At 37.5% G+C, this 25,503-nt stretch overlaps 1 protein-coding gene across 3 annotated transcripts in view; it reads right to left on the reverse strand.

Annotated features, from left to right (window-relative positions):
* tbl1xr1b (TBL1X/Y related 1b) overlaps positions 1-19,140 on the reverse strand; it is a 19,948-nt gene extending 808 nt beyond the window's left edge. The window contains exons 1-14 of one of the 3 annotated variants that reach the window (XM_016254598.1): positions 18,880-19,140; positions 16,908-16,968; positions 14,368-14,469; positions 11,349-11,494; positions 11,027-11,237; positions 9,212-9,344; positions 5,775-5,916; positions 5,575-5,638; positions 5,394-5,491; positions 5,243-5,303; positions 4,731-4,852; positions 3,823-3,897; positions 3,580-3,707; positions 3,252-3,456 (exon numbers count right to left, since the gene is read on the reverse strand). In XM_016254598.1, coding sequence (XP_016110084.1) covers positions 3,282-3,456; positions 3,580-3,707; positions 3,823-3,897; positions 4,731-4,852; positions 5,243-5,303; positions 5,394-5,491; positions 5,575-5,638; positions 5,775-5,916; positions 9,212-9,344; positions 11,027-11,237; positions 11,349-11,494; positions 14,368-14,425 — 1,413 coding nt within the window. In that variant the 5' untranslated portion in view covers positions 14,426-14,469; positions 16,908-16,968; positions 18,880-19,140 and the 3' untranslated portion in view covers positions 3,252-3,281. Of the gene's footprint in view, positions 1-881; positions 984-3,251; positions 3,457-3,579; positions 3,708-3,822; positions 3,898-4,730; positions 4,853-5,242; positions 5,304-5,393; positions 5,492-5,574; positions 5,639-5,774; positions 5,917-9,211; positions 9,345-11,026; positions 11,238-11,348; positions 11,495-13,053; positions 13,158-14,367; positions 14,470-16,903; positions 16,969-18,879 lie in introns of those variants that run through there. The other 2 variants (XM_016254597.1, XM_016254599.1) reach the window with 2 other exon arrangements.
* Positions 19,141-25,503: the final 6,363 nt, after the last annotated feature.

Here is a 25,503-nt window from a genome sequence, read left to right on the forward strand (position 1 = left end):
TTTCCCCCGAGAAAAAAAAAAAAAAAAAAAAAAAAAAAAAGATTTAACTCGTAATTGTGATTTCACATCTAAAATTTATTTTGGGACAGAATAAAAAAATAAAAGGTAATTGCGACTTTTCTCAAAAGAAGTTTTCAGCAAATAAATTTTTTTATTCAGTGGCAGAAAAAAAATCGTCCACAGATTATATATTCATATGGCTATAAAAAAAAGAAAAAAAAAAGTATATATATATATATATATATATATATATATATATATTTTTTTTATTAGTGGAAGAAGTAGTAGAATTACCAGTGATCCTTATGTCATGAGCAACTGCTGTGACATATTGACTAAACTAAAAGGAACTTTCAAAGAACTACCAAAAAAAAAAAAAAAAAAAAAAAATTATAATTATTTATATTTTTTTTTTTTTTTTTTTTTTTTTTATTAGTAGTAGTAGTAGTAGAATTACCAGGGTTTGTACACATTTTTACCAATAAAGTTTCATGACTTGATTTCCTCATTTTCAAACATTAAACCATTAAGCTTTTATTTTGATGGTAACCCGCATGGAGCTTCTCATTACAAGTATGGAAAGATTGCTGGCACATTTTGTGTTCTCAAATGCATATAAAAGTGACCTAAACTCAGAAAAGATTCAGAGATGGTTTGTGTGGAGCAGCATTTACTGCGAACTGAACCGTACTGAAAATACCAGTGGATAATGAGAAATTTCATGTGTAAGAACACTCTGAACCACACAATTTTGGTTTTATTTTGATTAATCGTGCATTCCTACTAAAAACTATAATGGCTTTCAAAAAGATTCAGTCCATGCTGTATCTTCATATTAGCCAGAGGACGTTCAAGTGACACTTTGCAACACAGAAACTCACCAATCCATCTGATGCACTCGCGCCCACTTTGTCTCCAGTGGAGTTCCAGCATACTTCAAAAATCCCCCCCGTCCCTCTGTAGCTGTTGACTAAAGCACCACTCTGTAGGGCAGAAATTGAGACTCAAGTTAAGAACACCAGTCATGCAATGCAGCACAGTGACAGATCAATATATCAGCCAGGCCGGTTAATGGGCAGCAGCTGAAAACGGTCTCTTTAATCGACGATTAATGTAAGTCTGATACTCCTAAGTATATTTATCAGCACACTTGATTGACTGGTTTTATGGCTAAATATCTAAATTAGGGCAAAAACGGCTAATTTGGAACATTTAAAAAAAATATTACATTTTATTTTAAGGTTTTCTTTACAAAACAAAAATGACAATTGCAGTTTTCTAACACTCATATACAGTTAATCTTTAAAAACACTAATTTATCAGTACTGTTAAATGTACTCTTAGGCAAATCTCTAAATGAATGGCCATTTTTCATTTTGTACATTATCAGGTTTCATGAAAGGATCAGCTTATACACAACTGTTCAAAGTCAGAAAGATTTTTTTTTTATATGTATATAAATTGATACTTTTATTGAGCAAGGATGCATTAAATTGATCAAAAGTGACAGTAAATACATTTATAATATTATAAAAGATTTCTATTTCAAATAAATGCGTCATGGTTTTTCACAAAAATATTAAGCAGCACAACTGTTTTCCACTGATAATAATCAGAAATGTTTCGTGAGCAACAAAATCAGCATATTAGAATGAAATTTCTGAAAGACCATGGAGTAATGATGCTGAATATTCAGCTTCGCCATTACATTAAAATACATCAAATTAGTATAAGTATAAGAGGCGTCTTTTAAAAATCATTCTCTTCACAAAACAGTTGGCCAAAACAACTGCGTCTAATAAAATGAAGATGTTATTATTCTCATGTGAATATGTAACGAGTATTAGTTTGTTAAATAGCCTACAGTACCTGCGTATTCCAGATATGGACACACTTGTCAAAGGAACCGCTGGCCAGGTGCCGCCCATCTGGACTGAATGCCACGCTGTAGACGGGCTCCTGGTGTTTGGTCAGTGTGTGGATGCAGGCACCATGCTCTGCGTCCCACAGACGCACCGTTGAATCGAACGACGCACTTTAGGCAGAAAAGAAGAAAAAACATCTGCTCAAAGTGTATAGATACATACACAAATTTTTAAATTGAGCCGATCAAAGAACAGCCTTTCCAAGTGAAGAGTGATGGTGGCTGTTTGTGTACCTGGCCAGCATGAGGTTGGCATTGGGGTTGTTGGTTCCAGGGCCAGTTGGGCTCCATTTGATGGTGTAGATCTCCTTACTGTGGGCTTGCAGGTCATGAACACAAGTGTCCTGTTTCATGCTCCAAAGCTAACGTTCAATACAAATCACAATATCATTATAACACTCACTCACTCACTCAAAGTGGCCCTATTATGCCATTTCAAATATTGCCTTTCATGCAGTGTGTAATGTAGCTGTATGTGAATGTAAACGATCTGGAAAGTTGTAAAGCTGAAAGTGCACAATAAATAAAGTTATTGTCTCCCAAAATAAAGAATAGACTCTGACAGCTGAAACGAGTCGTTAGTAATTCGAATCCCACTTCCGTGACGGCTACATGTCACGGGTAACACATTTGCATAATGCGCGGCCTATGTTCTACGTTGGCCGGCCGCGAACAACTTGACCCCGCCCACAAACACATCATTCTACTGACGACTGCTTCTCTAATCTCGGCGAGTTCAACGCGGGATTCACAAAATGCTTGCTATTGAAAGATGGATCAGTATCCTGTTTATTTGGACCAGCTGCTCCACTGAATCACAACCTGTAAGTATGATAAATAATAGATGATTATATTTTCTATAGAGCGTTCAAAATACAGAACTATTGAAATAGGCGTATCATTTACGAAACACGCTGTACGCCGTAGACCAATCACAACAGGCTAGGCCATCTGACCAATCAGAGCAGAGCAGGCTCAGGATGCATTAAATTGATCAAAAGTGACAGTAAATACATTTATAATATTATAAAAGATTTCTATTTCAAATAAATGCGTCATGGTTTTTCACAAAAATATTAAGCAGCACAACTGTTTTCCACTGATAATAATCAGAAATGTTTCGTGAGCAACAAAATCAGCATATTAGAATGAAATTTCTGAAAGACCATGGAGTAATGATGCTGAATATTCAGCTTCGCCATTACATTAAAATACATCAAATTAGTATAAGTATAAGAGGCGTCTTTTAAAAATCATTCTCTTCACAAAACAGTTGGCCAAAACAACTGCGTCTAATAAAATGAAGATGTTATTATTCTCATGTGAATATGTAACGAGTATTAGTTTGTTAAATAGCCTACAGTACCTGCGTATTCCAGATATGGACACACTTGTCAAAGGAACCGCTGGCCAGGTGCCGCCCATCTGGACTGAATGCCACGCTGTAGACGGGCTCCTGGTGTTTGGTCAGTGTGTGGATGCAGGCACCATGCTCTGCGTCCCACAGACGCACCGTTGAATCGAACGACGCACTTTAGGCAGAAAAGAAGAAAAAACATCTGCTCAAAGTGTATAGATACATACACAAATTTTTAAATTGAGCCGATCAAAGAACAGCCTTTCCAAGTGAAGAGTGATGGTGGCTGTTTGTGTACCTGGCCAGCATGAGGTTGGCATTGGGGTTGTTGGTTCCAGGGCCAGTTGGGCTCCATTTGATGGTGTAGATCTCCTTACTGTGGGCTTGCAGGTCATGAACACAAGTGTCCTGTTTCATGCTCCAAAGCTAACGTTCAATGGAAAACACAACATTAATTGAACACACTCCCAGTTAACAATGCAGACACATTAGTAAAGATCTAAATCATCAAACAAGAGATGGCTAGTTGTTTGTATCCTACCTTTAGCGTCATGTCATCAGAGCAGGAGGCCAAGAGATTCCCCGTTGGATCCCATTTGATTGCATTGACTTCATTCTGAAAATAAAGGAGTGCAAATCATCAGTGATGTAATCAGTTAGCATGCTTAACAATATAATGCTGTATCTATCATATTTGATGCATATTTGCTTAGCCATTGATTTACCCAAGGAATTCTAATATAACTTCCAAAATGTCTGCCTCTATCGCAACTGCAAAATCTTGGCTGATTTTGTAATGGCAAAAACTAATTTTATATTATTGCAATTATCGCTTAATAAAATAGTTATAGTTTTAATAGCAGAGCATGGCGCAAGCAACGCTGAGATCATAGGCTCGATTCCCACATAATGCATTAACTTAAAATGTGTCTCTTGAATGCAGTGCAAGTCGCTTTGGATAAAAGCAACTGCCAAATGGAGAAATGTAAATGCATTTTGCAATGATATTTGAAAAAACTTTGTATTTTTAATTGTATTTATTTTTTACTTAATATTTCATACATAAGACAATCTAAAAACAAAATTGAAAATGTCTATTAAAAATGCTATAGCAGGTGTTATTAAACTTGTTTTTGCCACCATAATTTAAAAGACATAAAAAAAATATTAATTAATAAAAAAATGAAAAAGAAATGCTTCAAATGTGATGTATAAAGAACATGCTTTTTTTCAATTGTTCAATAGACAGTTTGATTTAATAAATAAATATATACACACTGACTTCAAATGTCAGGCTTTACAGGGTAAAAATATCACTTTTAGGGTTTCTGGGATACCAAATAGTCAAAGTAATACAAGTAAATATCAATAAAGATTTAACTAAAGAATATTTTAATTGAGTTATTAAGTATATCCACACTATTAGAATATCTAATGTAAGTGGCTTACTGTGTGGCCCTGGAATGTTTTGGCAGGTCTGTCCTGGCCCAGTTTACACACGTGAATGCACATGTCTGTGCTGCAGGAGGCAAACGTGGTGTTGCTCTGCCAGTCCACGTCCAGAGCCGGAGCTGCAGGCGGCAAATGCAAACCACATCATTCTTGACCATTCTTTTGAAACTAGCTAATGTACAATCGGCACATTTGGATGACAAGAAAACAGTTTTCGAACTTAAAACCAAAGATAGATTTATATCCATAATAAAGAAGCCTTCTCAGTGGGGGTTTAAAAAGAATCCCACCGCTAATCACTATACCGAAATAATCTCTGTGAAGATTCTACAGTTCACAAATTACAATCAATACGGCTGAGAAAACCTGTCATGTATATGTTTATTAATGTGCATTAATTAGTGTATTTAACAAAGTGTTTCCCCCCATTTCTCAACTGAATTAGCAAGAATGTCAAGGTTAGTTTTGGGAAAATGAATGTCCTGCTTGTGGTGATTTTTGTTACTCACCTGAATGGAATGGAAATTGTTGCTTGGCCTCTCCCGTGTGTGCGTCCCAAATAATGGTGGTCTGAAAGGTGCACATTTCCATTAGCATCTCAACTTCGCCACATCATCTTATCTTAACAGAATATGATAATCACACAAGATTATACTGTACCTTATCAACACCAGCGCTGAGGATAAAATTTCCTTTCTTGTTCCACTTTAAAGCAAATATGGGACCTTTGTGCTGCCCCAGTGTACTGGCAAGATTACCTGGCGGTTATGGGACACTTATTAGATAAACAGGATTTTGTCATTCAATTGATGTTAATGATTAGTAAGTTAATAAAGCTTACCATCTTTAGTCCATATCCTGGCAAAGCCATCATAGGATCCTGTGGCGAGAAGTGTACCTTCACTCTGTCCAACACAATAGACAGAAATATGAATTTGATTAATTTGTTCGGTGTATGAAGAGCGTGGAAAAGAGAAAGCTCAGACACAAAAGTTGCAAGTAGGGTTACTTCAGTTCATAAGCGCTAGTCCCAGCACTCACATTCCAGTCCAGTGAGGTGACGTCTTTGTTACTGGGTACATCCTGCCCCCCCTCCCGAATGCAGTGCCGCAGCACCAGCTGAGTGGATCTTCCCGCGCTGCTCTCACTCAGGTTCCAGATCCGTGCGGTTGAGTCTCCAGAGCTGATGGAAACAACAAAACAGAGATAAATTCCCACAGAAATGTACAGGACACTAAGCCAAGACATGCAAAGCAATAACTGGATTTCTGTCATGACAACTCTGAGAAAGTTTAGTATGGTAATATGCATGGCAATGTTAATGTGTTCGGTCTTGGTGGAATAGATCTGCTATGCTGCTGCTGTGGCAGCGCAAGTACCGAGACTTGCTAGTGCCAATACATCCACAGACATGCTGCAGTGAGCTTGTAAGAAATACTGCTGCTGCACATATGAAATATGAAATGAACCCATAACAGTTAATTATAATTTGTTACATTTATATAGCGCTTTTCTGGGTACTCAAAGCGCTTAACATGGAAGGGGGGAATCTCCTCAACCACCACCAGTGTGCAGCATCAAAGTTCCTATCACTTTGTATGGGGAAACATTAAATTATCCCAAACTGTTCACTAAGCTTACGATTAAATTTCATATTTGAAATCACCAATGAAATCTGACAACAACTGTGCCATAAATGTAGTTTCTTTTGCTCAAATAGCGTTATAAAAAGCTTATTTTTTCAGGCTAGATCAGCCAGTGCACATGCGCAGTCCGAAGCACACGTCTCAGAACGCTGACTGTTTCTATAGCAACCGGGACACTTCTAACGGCAGCTGCAGTGATGCGCTGACTTTACCGATTAGCTCTTTCATTTAGAAGGCGGGGCTTCCTGCGATTGAGAGGCCATATTAAGCGTTGCATTTTTCCCCATTCAAAACTATACGAGTGACATGTCTTGGGTATTCTATAGTCTTTGGCAGCATCCACCTGGATGATGCGACAGCAGCCATATTGTGCCAGAACGCCCACCACACAGCAGCTTATTGGTGGAGAGGAGACAGTGACAAAGCAATCAGTATATATGGGGATGACTAGGAGGCCAGGATGATGGACACAGGCCAATGGGTGAACTTTGGCCAGGATGCCAGGGTTATACCCCTAGACTTGCTAGTGCCAATACATCCACAGACATGCTGCAGTGAGCTTGTAAGAAATACTGCTGCTGCACATATGAAATATGAAATGAACCCATAACAGTTAATTATAATTTGTTACATTTATATAGCGCTTTTCTGGGTACTCAAAGCGCTTAACATGGAAGGGGGGAATCTCCTCAACCACCACCAGTGTGCAGCATCAAAGTCCCTATCACTTTGTATGGGGAAACATTAAATTATCCCAAACTGTTCACTAAGCTTACGATTAAATTTCATATTTGAAATCACCAATGAAATCTGACAACAACTGTGCCATAAATGTAGTTTCTTTTGCTCAAATAGCGTTATAAAAAGCTTATTTTTTCAGGCTAGATCAGCCAGTGCACATGCGCAGTCCGAAGCACACGTCTCAGAACGCTGACTGTTTCTATAGCAACCGGGACACTTCTAACGGCAGCTGCAGTGATGCGCTGACTTTACCGATTAGCTCTTTCATTTAGAAGGCGGGGCTTCCTGCGATTGAGAGGCCATATTAAGCGTTGCATTTTTCCCCATTCAAAACTATACGAGTGACATGTCTTGGGTATTCTATAGTCTTTGGCAGCATCCACCTGGATGATGCGACAGCAGCCATATTGTGCCAGAACGCCCACCACACAGCAGCTTATTGGTGGAGAGGAGACAGTGACAAAGCAATCAGTATATATGGGGATGACTAGGAGGCCAGGATGATGGACACAGGCCAATGGGTGAACTTTGGCCAGGATGCCAGGGTTATACCCCTATCCTTTTTCGAAGGACATCCTGAGATTTTTAATAACCACAGAGAGTCAGGACCTCGGTTTAATGTCTCATCCGAAGGATGGTGCTTTTTGACAGTATAGCAGGGGTCGCCAACTGGCGGACTCCGGTCCAAATCCGGAAATAAATAAATGCCAAACGCAAATTTCTAACAAAATCTAATTTACATTAAGCACATCAAGGTCAGCTCAGTAGAAACGTTTAGGTCCACGGGTTGCTAGTTAACTGTTGCTACGTTTATACGTGCGGTCGTGCATGCAGTGCAGACAGATGAAGCTTTCAGTGAGTGAAAAACAATGGCATTCACCAAATAAATAAATAAAAATAAAAAAGTTAACGGGTCCTTAAAAAGTCTTCAATTTCAGGAGGTCTTAAATTTGGGGACAATAAGACAAGAATTGCGATATGGATTAATGTGATGATTAAACTTCAAAAGGCTGTGATTTCATTAAATAAATATGAGCGCTGCATGTTTCAAAGTCAGCTGCTGCTTTGCTTTGTTTACAGCTGTTACCAGGGAAACGGGTATTTCCGAAAGCGCCTCCTGCCGGCAGAGAATGAATTTGCATTTTCAATAAGCCCGTCTGCTGTTTTTGTTCAGACCAATGTGAAAATCAACTCATGTTTTTAAGCAGCAAACACGCAGAGTTGTAAATGTGAACTAGTGGATCGACAAGAAGACAATGCATTATAGTAGCATATATTTATATGTTATTTAATTAATAGGCTATAATAATTAATTGATAATAATTTTTTTAATTAATATAATTGATATCTTTGCTTCAATTTTCTTTAAAAAAAAAGTGTAAAGGCTGAAATGTAAAGTTAATAATTAAAAAAAAAACTTTGTTTTTGTGAAAACCTGTATCTGAACTCTAAATCATGATTTTTACAGTCATTTTAATTGTATTTGTGCAGGTCTTAAAAATTCTTAAATATGAGCTTAAATATCCTGCAGATACCCTGGTCCGGTAAAAACAGTCAATTCATGTTTTTAGGTAGGCCTATATAATTGTCCGGACCTCCGCTGGTGAGGAGGGTTCATTACTGGACCTCAAGCAATTTTAGTTGAAGACCCCTGCAGTATAGTGTCCTCATCCCTATACTGGGGCATTAGGACCCACACAGACCACAGGATGAGCACCCCCTGCTGGTCTCACTAACACCTCATCAAGCAGCAACCTAGTTTTCCCAGGAGATCTCCCATCCAGGTACTAACCTGGCTCAACCCTGCTTAGCTTCAGATCTATACAGGTGGAACTGGGGAAGGTGGAGGGTTTCTGAAGTGCGCTGCAACTGCTAAAGCAAGTTCTAGCCAAGTATTTAAATGTTGAGACGCATTCTCATTGGCTGCTAATGCGGAAAAAAACCAATCAGCTCCGCCATGTGAATAATGATGTCATTATATCAGATTGCGTTAGAAACTATCAGCCTGCGCCATCTAGAGTTTCATGACAGAACTTTGTATTAAAATTCACAGTATGAGAAAATAAACTGTGGCTTTGGCTTAATACCAACCCAGAGGCCAGCAGATCACTGACAGGGTTCCATGCACAGATGAAGACCTCAGACTCGTGGCCCCGCAGCACCATGGCTTTACTGGCTGGGATCTCCACCGCCCTGTCCACCTCCATCATGTCTGAGTGGTGGTCTGTCAAAGGAAGAAGCAGAAACACTTTCAGTGCTATGTGATATTATTAGTGGAGGGAAAAAAACAATACATTCTACGAGGCATCGTGATTCTCTTCAATGATTCTGAGCTTTGTTTTTTTTCCACGTCACATGACCATTCATGCAGGTACAAAAATGAGCATGTTGTTATTGTTTACAGGGTTGTCAAGGATATGCACGCCATTGTTTTGAAAAGTCTCCGTTTTGGTCCGTATACACTGAAACGCTGAAAACCCCAGTCTTCAAACTAAAATGGGGTCTGCAGCGTTTTCGAAAGTTTCCATTTTCGAGGGTCGAAAACGCTGGCCTAGTGTAAACGACAGGCGTAACCGTAGCAAAAGTTTTGCATTTTAAAATGAAAGTGCACTAGTGTAAACATAGCCTCAGACACTGAAAACACTTTTTGTTTATTGGTAGTAATTCTTTGTTCCCCTTTATTTATACTTTCTTTGATGTTTTGAATCTATATTCATTTTAGTTATTAAGTTCAAGTTCAAGTTCAGTTTATTTATAAAGCACTTTTAAAAATCTCCACAGGCTGACCAAAGTGCTGTACAAGTTAGAATAAAAAAATAAATAAAAATAATATATATAAGTACACTAAATAGCAGCAAAACAGTTAAAACAGAACACTCTTATAAACTAAAAGCAACAGAGAATTAATACGTTTTGAGACATTAACATACAATTGTTTTGATTTAATATTAATTTGTAATTATTTTAAAAAGTACTTCCAATTATAAAAGTAATTTAATAAAAATGCACAAATAAATTTAATATTATAATGAATAGTGAGGTGCTTAAAGATTCCTACCCCAGTCATTCATGCTAAAGACAATCAATGTGTTTTATTTCTATATGTAAATGAGCAGCCATGATGTTCTTTAAAAATGCACCTTTTGTGTTTTAACCTAAAAATTAGAACTAAACTAAAACAAGCTTAAGTTGAAGTACTAAAAATGAAATAAATATAAATGAATAATTTAATAATAATAATTAATGCATTTATTCAGGCTATACATTTTGTTTTTTACCAGTATGTGTTCCCTGGGAATTGAACCCACGACCTTTTGCGCTGCTAAAGCAATGCTCTACCACTGAGCCACAGGAACACTAAATTAAAGCTAAAAAAACAACAACAGCAATAACTAAAACTAAAATTAAAATAAAAAGTCAAAAAAGTTTTTTTTTATAAAAAAGCTAATCCAAAATATTGATAAATACTAAACAGTATAACTACAAAAAACAAAACAACAACACTGGTTATGGTCAGAATAGTCTATTCAGGACAAACTGATGGTATTTCAGCAAGATGCTATTTAAACAGGTCACATGCTGCGTTTATCCAATACATGTTATCGATGCCACAAATATGCAAAGAACATTAATCTGGGGTTTACAATGCACAGTGTGAAAACTTGCAACTTGAAAATCCAGGATTAATTCCTAACCCAGGGTTAAAGACTGAACAGTGTGAAACAGAGAAAGCAATAACCCAGGATTCTCTTAAATGACCAGGGTTGAGAATGACCAGGGGTTAATAGTTATTAGTGTGAAAAGCCCTCATGATGGTGAGTAAATGCTGACAATTATATTTTGGTGTTTTTTGATTATTGACAACTCTGGCAGTTTCAACCAAGTAAATGTAGGGCGTGAGCTTACTTGACAGAGTGTGAGATCCGTTCTCTTCTCCATTAGCCGTGCTCTCTCCGTTCTTGGCAGCGGCAGCCGCTGTGGTGCTGGAGGCAGCGGCAATTTGCTGCTGAGCCAGCTTATCCTTATACACCTGCTGCCTCGTTTGCACCACGTCTGGCATCACTGCATCAATCAAAGACAGCGACTCGATCGGTCGTCCATCAAACAGCGTACCGTCCTGTGACCACATTACACAACAGGTACAAAAAGGTTGAGCAAATTTTTAAATATGAATATTTAATGGGGAAACTGGGAAATATCCCTATCTGTTGGCGGTAACAGCGCTGACCTCATTGATGCTGACTTCAGCCTCCACATACTGCAGGCCTTTCTGGATGATGGAGATGAGGGCAGCAGGGGGCACCAAAGCTCCGTTGATGTTGGACTGGCTGATGTGGCTCTCTATGCCAAAGGTGAACGCTGAGTGGGAGAAGCCTGCAGGGGAAAGAAAGGAAGACAGCATTTGTTACCATTTAGGAACAAGTATTTGTGAATAGTGAGGTAAAAAGTATTGGTATTCTGGTACAAAGTCAATATGGAAATTGTAAAAATGTTACACAATCAAAAACAGTACTCCTGAACAAATTTGGTCGACTGACAGGGAGCTGATTTCAAACCTGGGTTAAAAACATAAAAACATATTTTCATTAACTGAAACAAAATAAACAATAACGAAACAAAAAGTGAACTTGTTTTATTTCAGCTAGTTGCCAATGAAAAATGAAAATTCCAAAACACAACAAACTTACCAAACCTAACTAAAATTAAAGTGAACAGAAAATATTAACAAAAAATATAGTATATCAATTATGAGACTCAAATAAAAGTTTCAAACAATCACATGTGTATTTGTGCTAATTATGTGTATTTTTTTTTACACTGTACACGTTTTTCTCTGTTCGTTGTGAGGAAATCATTTGCATATGAGACTAAATTCCACACTAGACGACTAAATAATGTCTATTGTTAAACCCTAAAAATTGTTCAAAACTCTGTCTTTCTTCAGATGTTGCAACGCTTGTGATATGACATCACGCTCTGCAACATCTTTTTAAAAAATGTAATTCAACACATAAATAATAACAAATCCAACATGTAAAACCACATAATCGACTCCAATTTCCTGCAGCATTGCGGTTTTAAATTTTTGTTCTTTTAATTCAGCTCTGAGGTCATGCCGTGACACATCGATCTTCTATTGGTCACACGGTTTTACGTGATACAAATACACAGGTCAGAGTTCAACAAACTTGAACTTTGGAATGCCATGAAATGCAAAACTTCTTCGCATGAGCTTGCATTTCCACTCACCTGCCTTCACGTGTGTATGAATGGCAGTGAATGGAACAAAAAGTGTAGTTTGACCACCCCTTTAATCATTGACTAATAAATTGTTAGATTTCACTTGCCAGTGTTTGAGGTAAAAACTAAGATATATTTGCCCATGCATACACTTGAACACTGACTGAGCTTTCCAGCACACTATTCCCATTGATATCAATGAATGGACAGCGTATTTGACGAACCGTAAACTCTAGTGTGTGTAGGTGCCTGACACAACATCGCAACTGACAAAGTGTGCATAGAGTGTGGGTTAAATAACTGAAATACTTCACAATAGTTCAATATTTAAAAGGAGTTTCTTTGGTAGTAAAATAGTTTTATTTATAGTTTTTGTTTTGTCCACTGGTATTAGTTCTGACAAACAACAGCACATAAAACATCAGATTTTTTCACTACCTGAATGAAAAGTGAGAGATGTTTGCCCAGAACAGACTGTCAAGATGTTGTGCGAGTGTTTTGGATAACTGCAAGGTAGTTACTATGCAGTTGGTTTTGTCCTGAGTGGTTTTTAGTATGCTGTAATGTGGTTTCTAGGGTGTTCTGTGTGGGTTGTTAGGAGGTCGAACCACTAATTGCTAATAACATGGCACAGGGCACAAAACCTTATACAAATGAAGAGGCTAGTCTGCAGATGATGAACAGATACACACCTGACTCCTGCAGGTATCTGTACACCAGGAAATTGACCTCATCACTGCTTATGCTCATTTTGGATCCTGGGTGAACCAAGAGGTCAGGGCGAGAGTGGAGCCTGGAAAACAAAGGCACGTTGTGTTACTGTGCTTCACCAACAGCATAGAGCATTGACATTACTGGACACACTTCATATAGTACCCACCGACTTGCAAAAGTTTAGGCTCAGCTAGCTTTTTGATAAGAAATGTATATTTTCATAAATCAAGGACATGAATGTATAATGTTTTAAGATTTCTATTTCAAATAAATGTTTTTTTGTTTGTTTTTTGTTTACTTTCTGTTCAAAGAATCCTAAAACACAATACTCACAATACAAAAAAAAGGTTTCCCAAAAAAATAAGCAGCAAACCAGTAAGGATGCGGATTCAATTTTATTATGAAATATATTAACAGAAAACAGACCATTTAATCTTTTCATCAGCTGATAACTCATAAAATTCTACTAAAATAAACAACTCAAAACAATTTAAAATTTAAAAACTAAATTTAAAACAAAAAACAACGAAAACATTTATTAACTTAATTTAATTTATTAACAAGTCATGCACATTACTTATGTTTTTCTTCATAATTTTGGAATTTTAATTTCCCTGCTGCTTTAACACTTTTTTGCTAAGGTGAAAAAATATAAAATAAAGTTAAATGTTTTATATTTTATACCTTCCTGACATAAAATACAATAAAATACATACAATAATAGGTTTTAAGTATTAGTTAGTTAGGTAGGTAGGTAGGTAGATAGATAGAGAGGTACAGTGAAGACAGCACATTAGTTTAGAACTCTTCTCATTTTTATTTTTTAAAAGTAGAGAGTGTGTTTATTTGTGCAATGATAACCTACCAGCAATGTTAAGATGATTTAAATATATTAGAATGAGTACATTACAATATAAATGTATTAAAACAAGTACATTATTATTTATGGGCTTCAAAACAAGATGCAAACAATCAGAGTATTGTACCTGGTGAGGAGTGCACAATGTAAGCATGAAACATATGCCATTACCTATATTGTACTGTGGTAGTTATGGCCCTTTATAATGCAGAGACCAACTGCCTGCTCTGCCAATAGTTAGCAACAGCCCTATAGTATGCAGTGTTTAATAAACAGCTGTTTTACTAAATTCTTCTGAGGTGAAATTCAGTGCAGTCCCGTATCGTGATGCAAAAATCTGCCACTGCATGCAATATGAAACAGGGTACACACGGAGTATGTGCTGTTAGTTGAAACGAAGAAGCTAGTGTGCAGATAACTATCAGATACACACCTGACTCCTGCAGGTATCTGTAGACAAGGAAATTGACCTCATCACTGCTTATGCTCATTTTGGATCCTGGGTGAACCAAGAGGTCAGGGCGAGAGTGGAGCCTGGAAAACAAAGGCACGTTGTGTTACTGTGCTTCACCAACAGCAGAGGGCTTTGGACACTACTGGACATTTACACCAACTTGCTTTTCAAAGAAATTTATATTTTTATTTAACAAAGGTACATTAAATTGATCAAAAAGGAAATAAATGTTAAAATAAAAACAATTCTATTTCAAACAAATGCTGTTTTTTTTTACTTTCTATTAATCAAAGAACCCTAAAAAAATATTAAGCAGCAAAACAGTAATGATGCTGGTTTCCCATCACAGGATTAAATTTCATTATGAAATATATTAACACAGAAAACAGTTAACTTAAATTGTATAATATTTCCAACTTTTCACTAGTAGTGTTAACTACTGATAGCCGATACAATTATATTCTAAAACACCAGTTCTATTTTTACTGTCACTTATTAACAAGACATGCACATTACTTACGTTTTGTTTTTCTTTCTTGTGATTTTAATTTTGCCCGATGCTTTTTAACACTTTTTTTTTTCATTTTGATAAGGTGAAAAACTATACAATAAAGTTAAAATTGTATATTTTAAAACGTTGCGACATAAAATACATACAATTACATTAAATATTTAATTAATAAACAAACAAACAAAAACAGTAGTAACTAGTAAATCTGACTACCGTGTACGATTTTTTAAATCATCTAATCACCTTGGCTGGTAAGCTTAAAGGGGTCATATGATGTAATTTAAATTTTTCCTTTCTCTTTGAAGTGTTACAAGCTCTTGGTGCATAAAGAAGATCTGTAAAGTTGCAAAGACTAAAGTCTCAAATCTAAAGAGATATTCTTTATAAAAGTTAAGAGTCAACCACACTTACCTAAAACGGCTCGTTCTAACACCCCCCCCCACATGTCTATGTCACAATGTAGGAAGATTTGCATAATGCCACCCAAATGCTCATGCAAAGAAAGAAGGCGTAACTTTTATTCTCGCTGTAGTAATTGTTGTTGCCTCCGCCGCCATGTCGTGAAGGCGCTGTGTTTCGTTGTGAAAGCGAAACTACTTTGTTTGGTCTTCCAAAAGAGGACGATATCCGCTTCGTCATGCCTGGAGCTGATCCGTGCTGGTCGCTGAGGAAATACATCAACTTCGTGCTGTGGATCACCGGATCGGCTTTCACTGTGGACGAAGCGGAGTCCAGCCCGGGGTCGTCACATGTTTTGCCACAAGCCCACCGGACACTCCTTCGTCAAATCCGCCGGCCGCCCCGTTCTCAAGCCTGCCGGCTGTTCCTCACGCAAGGCCGCCGTGTGTGATGCTGTGTTTTTCGTTGTGAAAGCGAAACTACTTTGTTTGGCCTTCCAAAAGAGGACACGACTAGAAATCAGTGGTTAAGTTGTATTTACTTCCAGAACAGTACAACCCAAATATTCAGATGTGTGCAGCGCATTTTGCGGAGAATGTAGCCTACAATGCCAGTGTCTGTTTCTATAAAGTGGGGCAGTTCCAAATTTGCAAGGACAGTCTGGCGCTTCTGACTCACAGCCTGTAAGTAAGTTTTTTATATTTAAAGAATTTGCCACTGACGATTCAAACGCGAGTTTTGAGCAGTGTAGAGTAGCACGCATTACACAGCATAATGTTCTTTTTAGCAACGTCATATGACCCCTTTAAAAGTTCATTTTGGACCATGCAAAAGATGTAGTAAACCTGCTCTCAGTACACCTTAACAATGCAAACTTTTTAACTTAAACAGAGAACGGAACATGACCTCCTCGACCGAACTTTCTCATAGAAGCCTATTTGAACCCTGGGGAGATTTTCCACCCATTTGCTCACTTTAATTGAAAGAATTGTTAGGAAGTTACACAGTAGGGACGGATATTGTGATGGGAAGAATTGCATGTGTTAAACAAGAGGAAATGCTTTAGATGCACTCATACAGCCTCTTTCAGTCTAATAAGCTTTTACGTAAAACAGCAACCTATCATATGCCAAGACTCCCTGTAGTTTATGACGTGTCAACAGCCCTGAAAGTGCAACGGTTTGTCTATTCACAATCAAATAAAATGGGCTTATACAACATAATAAAAAGACTCCTAAGCAGTGTAAGATCTGTTAGGCTAAATGTCTTTACATTCAAATCTTTTATCCAAAACTCATACTAATCACATACCAGGACATTTGTTTTCTAAAGAAAAAATATAATTCTGACAGCAAAGCATCTCTTAAAATCCAACTGTAAATCAAACTTGAGATGTTTTACTTTTTTTTATTTTACCTATTCATCTCAACAGCATTTACTCAGCTGGCACAAGTCCCACACAAGTACACAAATGTAAGACCTTTTCAAGCTATTTCTTATGTAATGAAGGATATTTAAGACTTCTTGTGGCTTAACAAGATGAAATTTAACAATTTTATGATTTTTTTTAAGGATCTCTGTTAATATAGTGTGACACTTGCTTACCATGATACCAAGTGTTGATTAGATGCTCATACTCTTGCCATCCATGGGAGCAAAGTCAAATCAGCCTGTCAATAAAATCACCATTGTATTAGATACAATAAGATTTAGTCAGTCTTTTATTTTTTGTCTTTAATCAAGAAGAGGCAACAGTTTAACAGAATACAAGTGAAAATGTTTGTTGACTCAGCAAGTACATTATTTCAGCTAACAATCGTCTCATTTAACGTTCATTCATCATTTAGCCTAGCTGTAAACAAATGGTAATTCACACACACATATACATACATATATTTACAAAAAAAGACTTTCTAGACTTTAAAGGTTTAGTAATAACAACTACAACATTCCTGGATATTTCCAGGAAGCCATTCACTGTGCTTCTTTTCAAAATAAACTAATGTAGCTCTTCTATTCCCCCATTTCAAGCAGAAGCAGAGAGTACTCATCATCACAAAATGTAATAATAATCATATAATTACATAAAGATTACATAAGGTTTAAGTTCACACAGACAGAGGTGTGGTCCCTATAATATACCAGAAACAAGGATTCTGGCAGGTTGTGACCTATTCCGCTTTAGCTGTACTGCAACTCTGGATCTGATCACACAGAAATCAAACTGCTGAACCGGCAGCCAGTGCTGAGATAGTGAGTGGGATCAACCTAAAACAACTCTATGAAACTACTAGAACGATACTTGCTAAGCACTACTAGTGGTGACCGTGACCGATATGGGCTTTATGGCTGACCAATGCTGGATATATAAAAAAAATAAGATGTGCATAATTAGGGCTGGGTATCGAGTTCGATACTTTTTAGGCACCGACCGAATTGCCTCGATACCATCGAGTATCGAAAAACATCTTGTCGTTCAGTACTAGGGATGAGCGATATCTTATCGTTTGCGATACACCGGTAAAAATTCTACATCCGATAAGAATTCATCTTCCCATGTTAATAACCATTAAGTCTAGTTGTTGTTGACATATTTCTGTGTGCGACTGTGTGTCAACGTCTGTGGGCCAATAAGCCTGCAGCGCTAAGTGTGCTCGACTAGAAGCAGTGCGGCGCAGATCGATATGTGTTTGACATCAGCGAGAGTGATTCGAAAGTGTACGGAGTAGTCTGCTCTCTATAGCTCTAAAGAGATATTCTTGATCAAAGTTAAGACTTTGCCACGCCCCCCTAAAACGGCTCGTTCTTTTAAATAAATGTAATTGCACAAACTATGTGGGCTACGATTTCAATTTGTTTATTGTGAAATAACTCAAACATATGTTTTTTTTTTCTGTCCTCTGATAAGCATTGTTCGGGGCTGCTGTTCCCAAAAGCTTTAATGCTTTCTTATGATACTTTTGGGCAACGCAGCCCTGTTTGAACGCACTGTCAGCAGTGAGTGAAACGCTCTCTGTGATGCATTGGTTCTGTCTTGCAACATTTGCGTGTTTTCAGATGAGCAGGAAAATAATTCTATCCTACACAATTACTTGCGAACAAAGGTTATTCGTCCAATTCAATGCATTTGTACGCATTATTATTATTATTTTAAATAAATAAAATCACTGGTAAATAAAACACACCTTAGTATCGATATATATCGATACTTAGGATCGATTATTTTTATTTATATTATACTTAGGATCGATACGCCCATCCCTAATCGTGACCGGAAACAAGACTCCCCAAACAAATGCAAAATGAGCGATTCTAGTTCCAACACGTGGCTGCTTCCATAGCAACGCAGCTAACTAGTAGTCGGTTAAATAATAAAAGCTAGTTGTTGTCAACGTCCATCTCGCGTGCACGGGGCGCGGGAAACCAGAGCGCCCATCCCCCACCGCGCTGCAGCTTCACTCTGCAAAATCACAACTTTTAATGACTTATATGACCACTTCAGCAATCTAAAAATACAAACATAACGGTCAGCTCACGCATAACTGGGTTACGGGAAGTGTGGGGGTGGGGGCTCGTCTTACTCGTGCCGATGCTTCCACTCTCGTCAACCGCTAGCTTCTGGAGCTAAAGTACTGAACAAATGTGCCACAGCGCCGAGGCAAATCCGACAGAAGGGTATCCCTCGACCTTTCCACTCCACAATGATACCTCTGTCCTCCAATAATATCTATTTTTGTCTGTTGACTGTAGGAAATACAAAATTTTAAAAAAGAAACATTTAGTAGCTTAAGGCCTGCCAAGCGCTTCGGAGGAAGCCGACGGCCTCAGACTAGCACAAGGGCGGAGACTTTCCAGGCGAAAATGACTCGCAGTGTTGCCAGCTGCTTTCATTTGGAAGTAGCTAAAACTGGTAGCTAAAATGACATCACAATGGCAAATTCACTGATCTATATAAAGATGAACGTAGATCAGTGGGCAAGATGAGAATTTAGATAAGGTTTGTCCAAGAAGTTGCTATATTTGTTCATAAACTTTTGAAAAAAGTCTCAAAAGGGGCTTAAATCTAGCTACAAAGTAGCTAAATTGGCAACACTGAAAAGACAAAGTGGTGTTAAAGTTCATAAAATCAGATTGCATGATTTGAGGGTCGAATGCCCAACCCCCACCACTGAAACTGAAATTATTTTTTGCCTGGCTGGTCACTGCCTGCTATTCCGCCACACCCACAATCTCCTCTGCTCAGTCGCTCAATAACAGACTGACACCATTGGTCTGCGTATTACACTGCTATTTTCAATATACCATAAGTTTTCTAAAAGCATCGCAGTAGTCCCGTGACTTACAATCAGTCCCTCGAGTATTAGAACTGTCTGTATCAGCGTATCATATTCATAACGTGTCATGTTTATGTTCGTGACACTGAAGAAAAGCATCTTAAATCCTGAATGTCACAGTGCAAAGCAATGACTGGTTTATTGTATTTTATAAAGATTATAATTTGTACTGTGCAGTGTGATTGATTACTGAATGGACATACTATCTGTTCTCCCTCTCTCTGTAATATTACAGACCCAAAAGAAAAGGTCAATCCAATTACTGGTTCATTTGTTTTAAAGGAATAGTTTACCTAGAGCTGAAAATGTACTCACCCCCAGGCCATCCAAGATGTAGACGAGTTTGTTTCTTTATCAAAACAGATTTGGAGAAATTTAGCATCACTTGCACACCAATGGGTCCTCTGCAGTGAATGGGTGCCGTCAGCATGAGAGTCCAAACAGCTGATAAAAACATCACAATAATCCACAAGACTACAGTCCATTAATTAACGTCTTGTGGAGTTAAAAGCGTTGTGTTTGTAAACTAATCCATTAGTAAGAAGTGATTAAGTTCAAACTGCTGATTCCAGCTAAAATACCTTCCATAAATCATCTATACATAATATTGCTTTCTCCACTGAAAAAGTCATCTTGTCTGAACCAGGAGAGAAATATGCACAGATCAAGCACTATTGAAAACAGTCCAAAATAGTCAGATATGTCAGTGGGTTTTGATGTGAGAAGGCAACTGGGGATTGACTTTTTCATTGGATAAAGCGTTGTTATGGATTATGGATTTTGGATAGAAGCAACAATTTAAAGTTAATACATTTTAATGATGGATTTATTTATAAGAAACATACAGCTTGCCGGACTGGAGTTGTGTGGACTACTTGTGAATTATTGTGATGTTTTTATCAGCAGTTTGGACTCCCATTCTGACGGCACTCATTTACAGAGGATCCATTGGTGAGCAAGTTATATAATGCTAAATTTCTCCAAATCTGTTCCCATGAAAAAACAAACCCATCATACACCTTGATTGTCCTGAGAGTGAGTAAAGTTTCAATAAATTCTTCTTTTTGTGTGAACTATTCCTTTAATAAGTGAGTAATTAATGTTTTGCTGCTATTATTAGTACAGCTGTGCTTTAAAAAGGACACAAAAAAAATCTGGTTTGTCCCGTTATCTCGGTTAGAGTGGCTTAATGTGCAAATAATTCTGTCCTTGATGATTGTCTCTTACATGAATATATGCCCTCAGCAATTGTGTAAGATGTGTGTAGAATTTTTCCATGCTTCAATACCAGCTTTATACAAGATTGGATACAAACAGACCAATAGTAGTGTTTCATGTATCCTTGGCAACAGCACTGGCGCTGGCTGTAAATGAGGCAATCAAATTAATACTGGAACATAAAGTGGGACTCGGTAACACTCGGAGCCAGGCACGATTATCCATTTTACACCAAATTTAGCATGGAGTGAAACATTACGCATTTGGAAGAGATTCTCATCCACTGGTCTCCTATCAAAACACATCCTGTCGGTTTAGACCTTTGCGATTCAGTTGTGGGACTGTTTTGGCCAACAAAGAGAGAGCAGGAGGAATGCTTTTGGCAAGCAGTGGATAATATGGCCTTTAAAATGACTTTTTATATCAATTATATTAGATAAACTCAGATAAGAAACACAATCTTTTGATGTATTGAAATCCAAGCACGTCTGTGTCAGGCCCCATTGTGCCATTATGCTGCATCGCATAAACCCCAGATTTAATGCACCACCAAGCTGTGAAACCGCCCAATCCATCTAAATGTGACTTCAGTTTTGATCATGGAAAGGTCATCGGTCTTAGCAGTGAAGTCTGATTCTGGCATCACAATAACTACTAGATGGATGGTTTACAGAGCTGTGTGTTCCCAAGATTACAGTGTTGTGAAACTTGGCATACGCGCCATTAACCTGAAATATTATGTCAAGTCAAGTCAAGTCACCTTTATTTATATAGCGCTTTTAACAATACAGATTGTGACAAAGCAACTGAACAGCATTAATTAGGAAAATAGTGTCAATAATGCAAAATGACAATAGTAAACACTAATTTTTCAGTTAAAGACAGTTCATCATTGAATTCAGTGATGTCAACATCCAGCTCAGTTTAAATAATATCTTTGCAATCATGTCAACGATAACGCTGGAAATGAAGTGTCCCCAACTAAGCAAGCCAGAGGCGACAGATTATGTCTGAGTAATGAATGGTAGGAGGAGATGACACACTTAAATAGCAGTACATTCATAACTCGGAGCACTCCAGAAATACACCATAGATACAGATTGCATAACCAGCATGTATCTATAAATAAAAACAAAAATCTGTAATTGCTGCAACTGGGAGGCCTTTAGTGCAACAACAACAACAAATTATGCTTGGATTTTCTTTATTCCAGCAGGTCAGTTTGGACTCAAAACAACATTTCAGCACATTGGAGCCAGTTTGGTCAGTTCTTCGATTAATGTCTTGACCTAAGAATTAAGTTTAGATTTAAAACAGAAATGGTGATTTTAGGTATGGCGAGTTGGGGGAAAAGGGAAAAACTCTACCCAAACTTACAACAAGCACATACACATACACACTGTTTAGCCGTTGAAATCACATGCATGAACTCCAACAGAGACACCAAGTGGCATTATGCCTATGTAGTTCCAAACCTGCATGAGTTTCTTTTTTTCTGTTGAACACAAAAGAAGATATTCTAAAGAATGTTGGAGTTATTTTAAAATGTAACAATGTTTCATAATGTTACCATTTTACAGTATTGTTGGTCAAATAATTGCAGCCTGGGTGAGCATTAGAGACCTCTTTCAAAAACAAAAAATGTAATGTATAAAATGTACTGCACCAAGTGATATTTAACTGACTGAATAACAATAATGTCAAATTTGAAGTCACATGATAACGTTTTTTGCAACTGACCGAATTTGAAAAGAACTGTAGTTTTGTGTATTTTTGCGACTTTAGAGCCCCCCTACAGTTAAATGTGTGGAATTCACTGAATTCGCTGTCCTAAATATACTTCAGATATTATATATGATGCAACAGACAAATAAGTTCAAGTTTTTGTGGGTGCCAGCGCATACCAGAGTGTCAGGGAATGAATTAGCAGACAAATGATCAAAACAAGTTATGGCAAGAGAAAATATAGATATGCAAATTATGTATAGTAAAGCAGAACTAAAATCAATAATAAAAAAGGGGATACATAATAACTGGCAATGTGATTGGAATAATATTACAGCCATTGGTAGGAAGAGGAAGAAATTCAAGCGGGAGAAGAAAGGAAGACTGTATTATTTCTAGATTAAGGCTAGGTCATACTGGATTTAACTCATCAATGCATTTAATGGGTAAACATCCTACAGGATTGTGTGATTGGGTGAACAACTGTTTCTTGAAGTGCCCCTCTTCGTCATCATCACGTGCCCACACGGAGGCGCCGTCATCATGCAAAGAATCTGCACAAAGGATCATGGGAGCCCGAAGTGCCCATCAGTTGTACCCTTCGAAACCCTTAATTCTGAAGGGCCCTTTGAAGTAGCCCGTTTTGAGCACTTTGGTTTGGAACGACTCTTCAATATGGCGGCCATGATTGTTTTCACTCCGAAGTAGGGATGGGCGATACCTCTTATTTTATTTTCGATCCGATACCGATATTTTCAAGCCCAATATCGTCAATATCGATACCGATACCGATACTTTTAAACTAAACTCATCTTTTAAATTCTTAAAAGACTATATAATCAGTAATTATACTCACTTAATATTAGATTTTGGGGGTTAGTAAGATTTTGTAATATTTTTTAAGTCTCATGCTCACCAAGGATGCACTTATTTGAAAAACAGAAACAAAAAACAGTAAAAACAGCAATATTGAGAAATATAACAACTAAAAATAACTATTTTCTATTTTAATATATTTTTAAAATGTAATTTAAAATGTATCTGTGATCAAAGCTGAATTTGCAGCATCATTACTAATTACATAATTCTAATATTTGCTGCTCAAGAAACATTTATTATTATTGCTGCTTCAAATTTGTGTGGAAACCGTGATGCATTTTTCTGAATTAATTTTATATATAGTAACAATGTTATGTAATGTAATGTAATAATGTGGCAATGGTTTCTTAAGATCTACTTATGCTTCTAATGCTTTTGGGAAACACAGCCCTATTTGAACAAGCACTGTGAGCCATGCGTCAGCAGCATGTGTTCCGATGAGCAGGAGAAATGGAAACACAATTATTCGCTAATATAGTCTATTTTTCCATTTAGAGGCTTATTTTATGCATCAAATTTCTTGATAAGTAAATAAAATGAATGGTTAAAAAAATGCACTTTAGAATTGATATTTTTATGTGAGAATCGATCCTTTCGATACAACATCAGTATCGAAAGTATCGGTACTTAAGGATCGATCCGCCCATCCCTACTCCAAAGTGCCCTTCGGAGGGCGATACATCCTGTTTGGAATGCACTGAGTGTATAGCTGTACATGTGCATTTGTTGATGCCGTAAAGTAATCCGCCCTTTTCTCGAATTTCGTACCCTGCGCTCACCAAACCATATACCTTTGGTGGGGAGCTTGGGAAAGAATCTCAAGTCATTCGCGTTCTTAGGCCCTGTCCACACGGAGACGTCTTTAGCTGTATACACAGAAATTTTGTATCGTATAGGCGTTTCGTCCACACGGATCAGGCGTTTTGGGAGAGTGAAACCGATATTTTTTTAAACCGGGTCCCAGAGTGGATAAATCTGAAAACGCCACCCTTGCGTTTTCGTGTGGACAGCGAATCCGTATATTTTCTGAAACGATGACGTCATCAGCCCACATCTCGCCCCTAGTGAGACACCGCTACGTCACGTAACAGCAACAAAAACATGAACAAACATTGAACGATTGTCTTTTTATTAACTAACATTAACACAGATTAATAAATGTATTGTTCCATGTTCGTTCGTATACCGCGCGCAAGCTTCGGTACTCTGGCTTCGTGTGGACGTAGCCTTAGAAGTCAGTGTAGCCTACTATCAGAAAATTATATTCTAAGGTAAAAAAAAACTTGCATGTTTTAACTATTCACTGAATAACTTATTTAATTCTCTTGAGGTGCTATACTTGAGTATAAGACATTTGAGCCTTTTTCTCCTATAGGCGGAGGGTGAACCAACTCCAGGGTAAGGCTAAAAGGAGCCTAATGTTAGTGTAATTCAGGGGCGGTGAGTGCAGAATTCAGTCAGCAGAGCACGTGCACTGAACAGTCCGCAGCGTTTCACGATGACTCATCTGAACGCTTCTGATTGGAAATTGCATTCATAAGCTCAACAATCCTCTGTGATTGGCTTAATGCGCAACTCTGCAAAAATGCGTATAAAGAAGATATGATATGCAACATGAGCATATATAAAATGCAGTACTGATTGACATATCATTTAATAGAAACAATAAAATATATTTCGTGCCTTATTCTGTGATAAAAATGGGAAAAAGTTGTTCGTAGGAGCCTTTATAAACCAAAATTGTCATTAGGAAAATATTGAACAAAAATATTATTGCCCATTGCTGCAGCTAACGTTACTTCCACAGGCTACACACAGCAATATAAACAACAGCTGTGCACGCTCTCTTCATGCCGTTCTTGTAAAATATGAATAATTGAATGATATAAGTATACTAGCACACCGCTCTGCTGAGATCTCCACTATCTGGCAGCCACGGCCGTTATTGAAGGCATCCTGGTAGTGTGCTAAATTACTAAAGGGATCTGATCGTCCCGGATGAGATCGTCAGGTGAAAGGTCATCATGTGGATCATTTTATTTACGGCTA

The sequence above is a fragment of the Sinocyclocheilus grahami genome, unplaced genomic scaffold (genome assembly GCF_001515645.1).
Source record: "Sinocyclocheilus grahami isolate Dianchi unplaced genomic scaffold, SAMN03320097.WGS_v1.1 scaffold1264.1, whole genome shotgun sequence".
In the NCBI taxonomy this organism is placed as follows: domain Eukaryota; kingdom Metazoa; phylum Chordata; class Actinopteri; order Cypriniformes; family Cyprinidae; genus Sinocyclocheilus; species Sinocyclocheilus grahami.